Here is a 14437-nt window from a genome sequence, read left to right as displayed (position 1 = left end):
GTATGTGTCTATGATATGTGTGTGGGTATAGTCCACTTGTGTCACAGCATGTATGTAGAAACCAGAGGAGTTGGTTCTCTTTTCAGCTTTTTAACGTTTTTTTTTTTTTTTTTTTTTTTTTTTTTTTTTTTTTTTTTTTTTTAGGTTTATTTTATGTATCTGAGTTTTTTGCTTGCATATATATGAGTGCAGTGTGTTTGTGCCTGGTACCGAAGAGGTCATAAGAAGATATTAGATCTCTAGAACTGGAGTTAATGACTATGAGCGATTATGTGGGTGCTGGGAACCAAACTGGTGTCTGTCCTGTGTAAGAGCAGTAAGGGCTCTTAACCACTGAGCCACAAAAGTTAATTAACTAACTAGTTAGTTATTTATTTTTAAGGCTTTTTGGTTTGTTTGTTTGAGATAGGGTTTCTCTGTGTAGCCTTGGCTGTCATGGAACTCACTTTGTAGAACAGGCTGGCATTAAACTCAGAGAACCTGCATCTGCCTCCTGAGTGCTGAGATTAAAGGCATGTGCTACCATTGCCCTGCTCAAATTTTTATATTTTAATTGTGTGTGTGTGTGTGTGTGTGTGTGTGTGTGTGTGTGTTTTAAATAAAATAGGCTTAGGTTCAGGCTGGCCTCAAATTCTCAGCGACTCTGTGAGTGGATGTCCAGCTTTGTCCTTTCTCTGTCTCATTGTCTTTTCCTCTTAGATAACAAAATACCCCTTTTCTCTTTTTCTCAAAAGCAAAGATTGGAATCTTTTAGTAAAGGGTCATGCAGGACATGTTATGTTCTGTGGATTCTATGCACTTTACAATAACTGTTCCACTCTGCTGTTACTGTGGGAAGCAACCTATAGTGTGTGTCGGAGGCTGGATTTGGCACACATGCTCTGGGTTGCCACCCCTGCTTAGCATGGTGTTGAGTATGTTTAGCATAGTCTCGATCGATGCTTTCTGGTATGGTAGCCACCAGACTCAGGTGGCTTTTGAGTTCTTGAAATATGGCTAGCCTCCTGAAGGCCTGGTGTTTCTGTTTTATCCTATTTGGTTAACTTAAAGTTATATAGACACATGCAGCTAGTAGCTATTGGACAGTGTAGCCACAGCTTAGATGTAGATTGGGGGTTTAGTTTGGTGGTAGAATGCTTGCCCATTATGCAGGAAGCCCTGGTCAGTCCCCAGTACAGCATAAACTAGGTGTGGTGGCACACACCTGTAATTGCCATACGTGGGCAGTGCAGGTGGGAGGATCACAAGTTTAAGACTGTCTTTGACAACATAATAAGATGAGGGCTGCTAAGCTATAGAAGACCCCTTCTCAAAGCAAACAATTAAAAACTGCTGAATGCAGCCACAGCAGGTGGTGAAAAGCGGCCTGAGCAGGCAGTGGAGGCTGTGCTGGGCAAGGAGGTACAGCTAATGCATCGGGCACCTGTGGTGGCTATTGCTGTGTTGGATGGTCGTGGCTATCCACTGCCTGAGCCCTATGAGGCTTCCCGGGACCTGGCACAGGCACCCGACATGCAAGGTGGGCATGCTGTGCTCATCGCATCTGAGGAACAATTCAAGGTGTTCACACTACCCAAGGTGAGTGCTAAGACCAAATTCAAGCTGACAGCCCATGAAGGCTGTCGTGTGCGGAAGGTAGCCCTGGCTACATTTGCCAGTGTGATATCTGAGGACTATGCTGAGACCTGCCTTGCCTGCCTCACCAACCTGGGTGATGTCCACGTCTTCTCGGTGCCTGGTCTGAGGCCTCAGGTGCACTACTCCTGTATCCGGAAGGAGGACATCAGCGGCTTCGCTTCCTGTGTCTTCACACGCCATGGACAGGGCTTTTACTTGATTTCTCCATCGGAATTTGAGCGCTTCTCCCTGAGTGCTCGAAATATCACGGAACCACTCTGTTCTCTGGATATCAGCTGGCCCCAAAATGCCACCCAGCCCAGCCATAGGCTTCCAGAGTCGCCCAAGCTGAGCCAGGCTAATGGGACCAGAAACATCGTTCTGGCCCCAGAGAGCTGTGAAGGAAGCCCTAGCTCTGCCCACAGCAAGCGAGCTGACACCACAGACCCACCCGAGGCCACTCTCTCGCCTGTGTCCATTGACTCAGCTACCAGTGGGGATACTACGCTGGACACGACAGGGGATGTCACCGTGGAATATGTGAAGGATTTCCTGGGCTCTCCTGAGGACTCTGAGAAGAACCTGCGGAACCTGGGAGCAGATGATGCTCGTCGGGCCCACACCCTTCGGATTAAATGAGGTGCTATGGGGCAGCCTGGCCTTATCACACAGCAGCTGCCATCCCTCCAGCTGGAACCCTGGAACCCTGGCAGGCTTCTACAACGGTGTCACTCCTGGAGGCCTAGCTGCCTTCCTTTTGGCTGTTAGGCATAGGGGACCCACAGTCATGATCACCACAGTTCAGTGCTAGAAAGGGCCTGGCCTGTCAGCATTGAAGTCCTGTGCATTTAGAAGGCCACCTCTGACCCTGTGGGTGTAGGAGTTGATGCTCATCCTGCTCACAGAGCCCATTTCACAGGAGAGTCACAGAGGCTGATCGGTCCTGCCTGTTGAGCCAGCACATGGCCCTTACGTGCCCCTGCCATATTGCTATGGACCCAGCCTAGCTGGAGACTGGCGCTCACTGGACCTTAGTAGCTAGTGCCTCTGCAGCCTACATTGGGCATAGATAACTAACCATGCCCTCTTCTACTTGGTACCCTCCTAGATCCCCAGTAAGCCCATCTCAGGCCGTCACTGGAAGGGCCTGCTTGCCCTTCAGGCTGGAATGACCTGGGTTTGCTCACCTTAGTCTTACTGATGCTGGGCCCTGAACACAGCCCCAGCTTTAAGGTCGGCTGGAGGGGGTGTGCGAGGATCCTCTCTCTTGCACTCTGTACTGTACTTTTTCTCCTTAAGCAGAATATTTTTCTAACGCCTGGACTGCGCTGGCCAGTCATTTCTAAAGCAGTTTTGGTACTTGCTCCTGGCCTGTGTGTATGCTCATGTGACTAGAAACTGTTGGGCATCATGACTGAAGTCAGTCAGGTGTGTGTGCACGTGTGTGTGTGTGTGTGTGTGTGTGTGTGTGTGTGTGTGTGTGCGTGTGGCAGTGAGGATGGGCTTCCCTGTAGATGTCAGCTTCAGCTTTTCTGTCTTTTTTAAAAAACTAGTTGTTTTAATATTAAAAGTACTGATTTTTTTAATATTGAAAATAAAAGCATTTAATATCTTTTAAAAAAAAAACTGCTGAATGTTTCTTGTGATTAAACTGTGAATGAAACTTTTGTTGTTCTCAATAGGACAAAATGATGACAGAGAGAACTCTGTTGAAGGAACGTTACCAAGAAGTCCTGGACAAGCAGAGGCAGGTGGAGAGTCAGCTCCAAGTGCAATTAAAGCAGCTTCAGCAAAGGAGAGAAGAAGAAATGAAGAATCACCAGGTAGTCCACAAATACTGACATTTGGGGATGTAGCTCAGTGATAGAGTGCTTGCCTAGTCAGTAACCTGGATTCAGTCCCCAGAACCACAAAAGAAAAAGAAAGGAAGGAAGGAAAATAATCTTTACTCAGATAAGTATTGTGTGTCTTTTCTAATATGAAGAATATCGATGTAAAGTTAATTATGTATTACCATAAGAGTTGGCACGTGCTTTTAATAACAGCACTCAGAAGGCAAAGGGAGGTGGAGACCTGTGAGTTTGAGCCCAGCTTGGTCAAAATAGCAAGCCACACACACAGTCCTTGTAGCATATCTGGGTCTATGCAGTGAGACCAAATTGCAGAAAAAAAAAAAAAAATCCACCCCTCAAAAAAAAATGTATGTTTATACATGTCACACCCATACATTGCTAATAAGTAAAATTACCATCTCTGATTAAACTTTAAATAGTTTCTTTAAAAAGAAAGAAAATCAGGGTTGGAGAGATGGCTCAGTGGTTAAGAGCACTGACTGTTCTTCCAGAGGTCTTGAGTTCAATTCCCAGCAACCACATGGTGGCTCACAGCCATCTGTAAACAGCTATAGTGTACTCATATACATAAAATAAATAACTCTTCAAAAAAAAAAAAAGGGAAAGAAAGAAAATCAGTATTTCTTGGGTTTGTTTTGTTTTTGAGACTACAGACTCTAGCTCAGGCTACCCTTGAGCTCTAGATCATCCTGCATAGACTACCATGCCAGGGTTATCAAATTTTAATATAAAGAAGGCTGGAGAGATGGCTTAGCTACTTAGAGATGCTTTTGCTACTCTTCAAGAGGACCTGAGTTAGGTGGCGCACAAACTATACCTAACTCCTGTAATTCTAGATTCAGGGTACCCAGCACCCTCTTCTGGACTCTGGACCCCTGTACTCACATGTGCATAGACACATACATACACGACAACTTTTTTTAATCTTCAAGAAAACTTCAAGTATTAATAAAAAGTATGGAGGGCATCTTGTCTAGACTCTTCTGTTTTAGTTTAGAGACAAAAAAGATTATTTACTTAAAATATTTTCTTGGCTTTATTGACTAGTAAATACTTATTTAGTCTCCTGTCTCATGTAAAAATGTAGTTTCATTTAGGTTAAATCTACCTCTAAAAACTGGAAAAAAAATAAATTAGAAAAGTAAAAACCTCAAATGCAAGGCAAAGATGTAATAAGTAGTCAAGAGTGTGGTCATGGCTGAGGTGCAGCGAGCTCTTGAGGGCTGTGAACTGTGATGCTCATTTTAGAAACATGAGAAGACCTATCAATTAAAATTATAAATACTCAGTAAGTAATTTAACATGCAGTCTTATTGGGAGTTCATTCTACAGATGCAAATTTGTGTATGAATATGTAGACATCGAGAATGTTTATTGCATTGGTGCTTAAAATCATAAGTGGCACAATTCTATGATTCAGCACTCTGATGCAGAAGCAGGAAGATTGGGAGTTCAAGGTTATCTTTAGCTGCATCTGAATATGAGGCCAGCCTGGGCTACAGGTTGTCTCAGCCACCTTCAGACTAGGTTGGAAAAGTAGTTCCAAAAACGTTTTAGTCAATCTAGTGGACTTTTTTTTTTTTTAAGACTCATTTATTTATTTCACGTATGAGTACACTGTAGCTGTCTTCAGACACACTAGAAGAGGGCATCATCTCATTACAGATGGTTGTGAGCCACCATGTGGTTGCTGGGAATTGAACTCAGGACCTCTGGAAGAGCAGTTGGTGCTCTTAACCGCTGAGCCATCTCTCTAGCCCCTCTAGTGAACTTTTAACAGCACATTTAAATAGCCTGGAAGTAGCCATGTGACTTAGTTATGTCTGTAGGTGTTGACATAATGTGGTACAGTAAATGGAAAAAAACAAGATGTAAAGTGAATAATAGTAAATGTCCTCACTAGAAAATGGGCCAAGAATATAGCTTAGAAGTAGTGTATGTGCTTTGTGTGGGGGCCTCTAGAACCACACAGACAACAGTGAACAAAATGTGAAAAACAACTCCGGTCCCTTAGCACAGAGAGAAGGGATAATTGTCACCGGTGATGGACTTTATGTTGTATAGTATTATGAATGTACTCATGTATATATTCCTGTTGTTATATAGTAAGACAGCAGATGTCTTAGGGTTACTATCACTGTGATGAAACACCATGACAAAAGCAAGTTGGGGAGGAAAGGGTTTATTCAGCTTAGACTTTCATATTGCTGTTCATCATGGAAGGAAGTCAGAACAGTGCAGGAACCTGGAGGCAGGAGCTGCTTACTTTCTTGCCCCACATGGCTTGCTAAGCCTGCTCTTTCTCTTCTTCCTCCTTTTTTGACAGGGCTTCTCTGTTTAGCCCTGGCTGCCCTGGAACACACTTTGTAGACTAGGTTGGCCTTAAACTCACAGAGATCCATCTGTCTCTGCTTCCTGAGTGTTGGGATTAAAGACATGTGCCACCACTACTAGGTGATCAGCCTACTTTCTTGTAGTACCTAGGACTACCAGCCCAGGAATGGATGGCACCACTCACAATGGGCCAGGCCCTTCCTTATTAGTCACTAATTAGGAAAATGCTTTATGGGCCTGCCTGCAATCTGATATGATGGATGCAGTTTCTTAATTGATATTCTCTCCTCTCAGATGACTTTAGCTTGTGTCAAGTTGACATAAACCTATCCAGCACAGCAAACAATCAGAACATTCTACTTACAACAAAAACAGAACTATAGTACAACAAGAACATGTTTGTTCGGTGTAGCAAACTCTAGCCTGAAGCAAGAATTCCTTTCTCAGTATCCTTGACAGGTATTTGTTCAGTTTTTATTGGAGCATAAGTAATAGGGAGCATAGTGCTACACAAGCCAGGACTCCCACTTTTCTGTTCCATTGTGTGTGTGTTCATGTGTGTACTTGCAAGTATGTGTGTGGATATGTGCACATATATGTGGAGGTCAGCAGTCAACCTTGAGATATCACTTCTGAGGCACTGTCTACTTTGTGATTTGAGACAGAATCTCTCATTTGGACCTAGAGCTAGCCTGGCTGTCCAGCAAGCTCCAGGGATTCCTTGGTTCTGCCTTTCCAGAACCTGGAGTACAAAGGCATGCCATCACACTCAATTATTCTATGGGGTTTCTAGGAACCAAATTCATCATGATGTTTATATGGCAAGTACTTTACTGACTGAGCTCTCCCAGTCACATCCAATTTTTTTAAGGTTATTTTATCTTATGATTATGGGTGTCCTGCCTTTATTGATGTCGGTATACCACTTGTATCAGTTGCCCTGGAAGGCCAGAGAGGGCATCAGATTCCTTGGAGTCTGAGTCACAGACAGTTGTGAGCCACCATGAAGGTGCTGGGTATTGAACCTGGCTCCTCTGGAAGAACAGCTAACTACTGAGCCATCTCTCGAGCCCCCACATTTTAATTTTTCAGAGATTATTAGACCTGTCCTGTGGAGTTGAAGTCTGTGTTCATAGAACTTTGTTTAACCTTTTACATCAGTAATTTATGAAATTGATTCTTCTTTATTTTTTTTTAGATTGATTTATTTTATGTATACAGGTACACTGTAGCTGTCTTCAGACACACCAGAAGAGGGCATCAGATCCCATTACAGATGGTTGTGAGCCACCATGTGGTTGCTGGGAATTGAACTTAGGACCTCTAGAAGAGCAGTCAGGGCTCTTAACCAGTGAGCCATCTCTCCAGCCCTGAAATTGATTCTTTTAGTTCTGTTTAACTCACTGAGTCAGCATATGGATGAGTAATCATTGAAATAAACTGTTGGGCTGGGAGTAGTGGCTCAACAGCATCTGCGAAGATGATTGCAGCAAGGTCGAGGCCAGCCTGCTATTCCTCATAGGGGTCAAAAGGCTAATCTAGGATGCATAGTAAACCATGTCCAAAATGCCAAAAACACTGAGCGTGGAAGTGCATATCTGTTAGTGCAATTTTAAAAGTGATTTTTTTAAATCTAAACTACCTCCAGAATAATGAGACAGTCTATAAAATTTATTTAATTAAGCTTTATGGTACAATAACTGAACAGTATTAATCTATTTTAATCTTCTAAACTAATCTGGCTACTTCACAACCAAAATTCCCAAGAGACTTGCATTCTAATATTGATCTGGCTCTCTCTGCTTCAAGTGTGTTCTCATGGTGGCTCCTGGACCCTTTCCTTATGGCTGAATCTTCTCTCCTATCTCTCTTCCCCCTCCTGGCTGGGATCAGAAGTCTAGCCCTATTCTCTTCTCTGCCCAGCTATTGGCTTACTAGCTATTATTGACATATCAGAGAGTAAATGGGGAACAACATTTATACAGCATTCAGACAAGAGATTGTTAGAAATAGCATTGCAGGCTGGAGAGATGGCCCAGCAGTTAAGAGCACTGACTGCTCTTCCAGAGGTCCTGAGTTCAATTCCCAGCAACCACATGGTGGCTCACAACCATCTGTAATGAGATCTGATGCTCTCTTCTGGTGTGTCTGAAGACAGCATACATACACACACACACACACACACACACACACACACACACAAATAAGCCCAAAACACTGGAAGCTAACCTTTCTTTCTTTATTTGTGTGACTGTGATTACGTGGGATTTAGGAGATACTAAAGGCCATTCAGGATGTGACTATAAAGCGTGAAGAAACCAAGAAGAAGATAGAGAAAGAAAAGAAGGAGTTCTTGCAGAAGGAGCAGGACCTGAAAGCTGAAATTGAGAAGCTCTGTGAGAAGGGCAGAAGGTAAATGCTTCTGCTGCATGTATGATCCTGTGTGTGTGAATGTTTGAGAGGAAGGGCAGTTCCATTGCTTTTATGTGAGAGAGAACACACATCAGAATTTCCCAGTGACTTAGTATTCTTAGTTGTGACACATGACACAAAGAAAAGAAGCTCAGAGAGTTGGTATTATTCTGAAATGATAAGCAAAGGCTGGGGATATAGCTCAGTGGTCCCATCCTGAACTTGGGCCCCAGTACCTCTTTCCCTCAAAAAAGAAGTCACACTGTTAACTAGTTGGGTTCCAAGTATTTTAATAATTTTTATTTATATTTTATAACCTCTCTGTGTTGGTGTACTTGTCTGTGTCTGTCTGTCTGTCTCTGTGTTCTGGGATTACTACACTGTTGCATGCCCAGTTTTAGGCATCTTGGTGATCCAAAATAAGGTTGTTATGCACACATAGCAAATATTTTGCTATAAACCTCTTCATAGCTCCATGATCAAAATTTGTTATTCTAAGACCTGTTTCAGTTGCTTTATATCATAGGGACATTTTTTTCTCCATAAACTGAGGTCATGGGAATGTTTTGAATGGTTATACTGTTTGTGAGAAAATTATCTAATGATCATGTCCTCTTCTTGATACTGTAAAGAGCAAAATGGACCTTGCATGTGCTTGCACTATACACTTTCCAAGTTGTTTGAAATCACATGCTTGAAAACTCACAACTATGCATTCTGTGATAATGTTATTTAAATGCTGCTGACATTCTTTTATTGAGAAGAACTTGGGTGTTGTAAATATGCATGATGCTAAGTAAAAAGTAAGTAGCAAGCTCACTTATTGATTCATTTTCCAAAGTGAGAGACACTAACTGTGGCCAAGGAACATTAGGGAGAGGGTCTGGAGGGCAGACAGTTCTGTTGAGAATCTGGTGAGTTGTTAGAAGGTGGGTCACGCGGATCATTCTCAGTTTTGCAGAGTCTTCCCAGCAGAGCATTGTCCTTTGTGTTGATAATGGTCAGAACAGCTAACAGCCTACCCATCAACATTGGCTCTGCCACAGTCTTCACAGCTGATTTAGGGACACAGAGCATGTGAGATCCTAAAGATCCTCAGTTTTGGTCCATATTTGGTCTGTAATTTTTGTCTAGGCCCTGTGACAGATTTCCTTCGGAGTTTATATATATGGCCAAAGTATATGTGTGTGTGTGTGTGTGTGTGTGTGTGTGTGTGTGTGTGTGTGTGTATGTATGTATGCTGTCTTCAGACACACCAGAAGAGGTCATCGGATCCCATTACAGATGGTTGTGAGCCACCATGTGGTTGCTGGGAATTGAACTGAGGACCTCTGGAAGAGCAGTCAGTGCTCTTAACTGTTGAGCCACCTCTCCAGCTCCTACTCTCCATTCTTTATGCGCCTCCAACTAGCTTCTCTTCTCCCTGATTGAATAGCTACAAGTAATAATTAATGCTAACAGCTTTACTGAAGACTGTTTTGTGCTTGTTTCTTTAAGGTAAGCCCTCCATATGTAGTCAAGGCTAACCTGTAACTTACTATCTTTTTGTCCTTACCATTTGCTTGGATTACAGTCTTGTTAAATTGGCCTCAGATTCACTGTGTAGCAGAGACTGACTAGTACTTGTGCTTCTCCTAGGTTCTTGGTTACAAGCATGCTCCCTCACTTCATCTTTGTGTGAGTGTGGATCTCAGAGGACAGTGGCAAGTGTGTCCACTACAGTGCCCAGCTTTTATATGGGTTCTGGGCATTTGAACTCAGATTGTCAGACCTGTGTGGAAAGTGTTTGAGTAGTCTCCCTAGGCCCAGGTCCCAGAACTGCTGATTTGTTAAGTGCTAACTGTAATTAGTGTTGTTGTTGCTGCTGCTGCTCTCTTGAAGTACTGGAGCTAGGACCTAGCATTTCTTGTGTGTGAAGTGAGTTGTGGTTGTGGTTGGTTGTTTCTACAGCCTTTTTCTTGCTTGAGTTCTCTAGAGTAAACTTTCTCCTTTTTTATTTACTAGTGTGTTACGTTTATTTAAAGTATCTTTTGTTTTTTCTTGAGAGATGGATTCATTTCATAGTCCTGGTTTGCCTCAAGCTTTTAGTTAGTGTTTTTCTTAAGGATTTTTGTCCATGTTTTAGGGAGGGGTATATCTTGATATAAAAGTAAAAGTGGAAAAAAAATTATAAAACTGGTGGCTTTATGTAGTCTGAAATTTCAAAGGAGAAGTTGAAGTGATGCCCATAGATTTAGGGAGGAATCAGCTGGCAACAAGTGGGGAAAACCTTGCCAGCAGGCGGCTGGCAGACAGTGACAGGTGTGTGGGATAGTAAAGGAATGAAGCCGGTGAAGGTCATCGTGTGTGGGGGTCTCTGTAGAGAGAAAGGTTTCAGGGAGAGGGACTGCCAGCTGATGTGATTCCATTTTAGATAGATCACTTGGATGACTGGAAATGGGTTCAGGTAGAGTAGATGACCAAGCAAGAGCTGCACTACTTGGTTAATTGGAATAATAGTAGCTGGAGAAACAAGGTTTCGGATGGGTGGGAATAATAATGCTGTCGTGTTAAGCTTGCCATGAGGAGCTGGAGGGATGGTTAATACACACACCAAGTGGTTAAAAATTGTGTCGCTCTAGCAGAGGACCAGGTTTATTTTCCAGCACCCACATGGCAATTCACAACCATCTGTAACTCCAGTTCTAGGGAATCTGATGCCCTCTTTTTACCTCAGTGTGTACTACATACATACATTGGTGCAGGCAAAACGCTTGTACATGTTACATAAAATAAGTGAGTCTTAAAAAGACTTTTAAGTTTTCCATGATAAAAATTCTGCTGGTGTGTGTGTGTGTGTGTGTGTGTGTGTGTGTGTGTGTGTGAGAACTGGAAGGACAGGCCTAGACAGGCTCGCGCGCGTGTGTACAGTGTGTACAGTGTGTAATGTGTCCATACATGCACAGGAAGAGTTAGTTTCGGGTGTTCCCTCCATCGTTTCCTCATCATACTATCTTCGATTTTTTTATGTGTCTGTGTGTGTCTATCATGTGTGTGCCTGGTGTTCAAGGAGGCTAACAAGGCACTAGATTCCCTGGGACTACAATTACAGATGGTTGTGAGCTATCTTGTTGGTCCTTTGTGGGAGGGATCCAACTCTAGTCCTCTGGAAGAGCAGCCAGTGCTCTTAACTGTTGAGCCATCCTTCCAGCCTCTTCTGCCTTTTATTTATCTGTTTGTTGTTGAGACAGTGTCTTTCTCTGAACATAGGGCTTACAATTGGCCTGACAATTTGGCCAACAAGCAAACAATATCTGTCTGTCTGCCTCCCAGCCTTGGGTTCCAGGCTGGTGTGTAGGTGTTGGGTCTGGATGTGCTCCCTTGTCTGAGCCATCTTGTACTCACTCTCTGCAGCATATTTTCCACCCTTTGACCTTCAGCCTCTCTTTCCGTTGTTTAGTAGCCAGTATGTAGTAGGTTCTATTTTTATCTGTTCTAACAAGCTGCATTTTAATTGGAGGTATGGTCCATCTATAGTCAATGTAACTGATACAGTTTTATTTAAAAGTGTTCTTCCAAAGAACGGTATAAATGAAAGCGAACTGAATGTTGTTTGGAATTCTATTTTAATTTGACCTTTCTTTGCCAAAGTATACATTTTCCTAATTCACTGGCAACATGTCATAAAGTACATTGACCATGCTGTGTCAGAAAGACAGTTTTCTTGGATAAAGTTGGCAAGATTTTGATGTGTTTCTTTCCCTAGTGTAGGGCAGTTGTAGGGCTGTCCTCAGCGTTTTGTCCTTTGTTTGGTCGTCTGATACCTGCTGTCCAGGTCAGGAGCAGTACTGTGAGATGCCGGTAGGTGCCAGCGCATACAGTAACAAGAGAGGGAGCCGAGCTGGGTGACACTGCAGGCTGAGCACTCATGTCTTTCTCCGAGGGTTGAAATGGCTAGAAAGGAGGTAGTGTCGAAGTGAGGGGCCCATGCAGCACTCATCCCTGTGATCTCAGCACGTAGGAGCTGGAGGCAGAAGAGCCAGGAATTGGTCAAGGGCATCCTTGTATCCAGTTTGAGTCAGCCTGGGCTACACAAGACTGTCTCAAAAAACCAAATACAACAGTGAAGCAAAACCCAAACAAAGCCGAGTATATTGTAAAAGGTAGAGAATGAGGGCACAGCCAGGTACTTTAAGTGGGTGAGGTTGATGGAGATGAGAAGGGGAGGAGAGATGCTCAGAAACTTAGCGTCAGTCAGAACCTTTTGTATTCTTTTATTTTTGACACAGTTTATATAGCCCAGGCTAGCCTTGAACTGAGTCTGTAGCTGAGACTGGCATTCCAGGCATGTGTCATATGCCCTGGGCCTTTAAATATTAATAATTAACGAGGGCTCTAGATAACATTTGTTTGTTATCTACCAGTATTCACTGAGCCAGAAACTGAGGCAAAAAATATGTTTATATAATTTATTTTAAAATAACATAATAGTTTATGTTAACATAAATAGTATGTTTTTTCATGAAAATTGCTTTACAGGTTAAATTGGTTGATTTAAAAAAACATTATTTAGATGCTTATATGTCTCTTTAGTTAAAAAAAAAACTTAAGTTTTTGTAAATTTAATTGGTTACAAGTATTTTTGTTGAAGTCTGGAGAAAATTGTAGTGCACGGGTGAGCTAGAAGACCATTTTAATGGTGTCTACATATGACTGTAGGTGTTCTTTGGTATGCTAAACTTGAATTTAATAATTGTTTTGAATTGCTCAATCCAATGTTAAAATCTTTTAGGGTATGTGGAGGGGGGTGTCAAAATGTGGTGAAGTATGTGTGTGAATATACTGTTGGGCAGTATTCCTAGCCTAGTCTTGTTTTGAGACAAGGTCTCTCTGTTGATAAGGCTGGCTTTAAACTTACTCTGTAGCCCAAGCAAAGTTTAAACTTGAGATCCTCAGACAGAGCTTCCAGAGTAGCTGCATTTACAGCCTTGTGCCACAGGCCTGTTGGTTTTACCTTCTTGCTGTTTTGTTTAGTTTGCTTTTTGAAACAGTCTCACTTTGAAGTCCCTGCTGACTTGGAGCTTGCTGTGTAGACCAGGCTGACCTCAGACTGTGTCATTTCTTCTGCTTCTGCCTCCAGTGCTAGGGTATAGGCATGCACCACAATACCTTAAATCTTGAAGGGGTCTCTTACCTACTTAGTTAAGGCTTAACTTTCTTTCTGTGCCCTTTTTGGGTTGATACACTGAATTCCCAGATCTATAGGGAGAAAGATCAGTTTATTTGTATGTGTAGTGTGTATGTGCAGCAGAGAACTACTACTACCCACCTCCTTTAGAGAGGGTAGGCTAGACTGGCTGGCCAGTGGGCCTCAGGGAATATATTGCCTTCCCTACCTAGTACTAAGTGTCTACTCCAACCATGGCTGTCCTGGACTTGCTTTATATACCAGGCTGGCCTTGAACACCTGCCTCTGCCTCCTGAGTGCTGGGATTAAAGGTGTACGCCATGATCCGAATTTTTATGTGAGTTTTGCTGATTAAAGTCAGGACTTTGAGCTTTCTCGGAGGGTACTTTCCAGCTGAGTCATCCCCCATTCCAGACATGATTCCTTAGAGAGGGGTGAGGACAAGCTCTCAGAGAGTAATTCATGGAAATAAAAATGAGGCTTAAGTGCAAGAATGCATGAGGACCTGAATTGTGATTGTCAGCAACTACTCAATGCCAAGGATGGCAGCACATACCTGAAACACCAGCGCTGGGGGATGGGTTCAGTGAGGCAGGAAGATCCCTGCAGCTCTTTGGCCAGCCAATCTAACAAGAGTTGATAAGTTCCAGGTCCATGCAAGGCCCTGTCTGAAAAACTTAAGCTAGAAGACTAGGGATGTAGCTCCATGTTTCCCGAACAAACACAGGACCTAAGTTTATCCCCAGCACTCATGTGAAAAGTCTGCCTTGGCCTTTAGCATCTATAACACACTGGGGGAGCAGAGAGAGGGGCAGATCCCTGGAGTTTGCCAGCTAGCTGGCCTCGCTAGTATTTGAGCTTTAAGTCTAGTGGAAAGACCCAGTTTCAAAAATGATGTAGAGAGAAGTAGAGGATGACACCTGCCCTTTCTCCCTCTGGCCACCACATGTACTGGATGGGCCATTAGCTCTCCTAAAGAAGAGGCTTGTTATCTTCCTTGTGGGAGGAAGTCCACTGTGAGCAGTTTATGAAGCTCTATTCCCTACAGGTTGCT

The 14437-nt window shown here is 43.0% G+C and overlaps 1 protein-coding gene across 4 annotated transcripts in view; it reads left to right on the top strand.

The window, feature by feature from the left end:
- Positions 1-14437, top strand: part of RNF214 (ring finger protein 214) — a 38421-nt gene that overhangs the window by 9804 nt on the left and 14180 nt on the right. For all 4 annotated transcript variants that reach the window (XM_080930278.1, XM_080930279.1, XM_080930276.1 and 1 more), the window contains 2 exons: positions 3300-3440; positions 8077-8216. In XM_080930278.1, the coding sequence (XP_080786404.1) occupies positions 3300-3440; positions 8077-8216 (281 nt within the window). The remainder of the gene's footprint in view (positions 1-3299; positions 3441-8076; positions 8217-14437) is intronic.

This window comes from Micromys minutus, assembly GCF_963924665.1.
Source record: "Micromys minutus genome assembly, chromosome: 16".
NCBI lineage: Eukaryota > Metazoa > Chordata > Mammalia > Rodentia > Muridae > Micromys > Micromys minutus.
The sequence above is the reverse complement of the archived record's forward strand: the minus strand, read 5'-3'. Positions and strand labels throughout refer to the sequence as shown.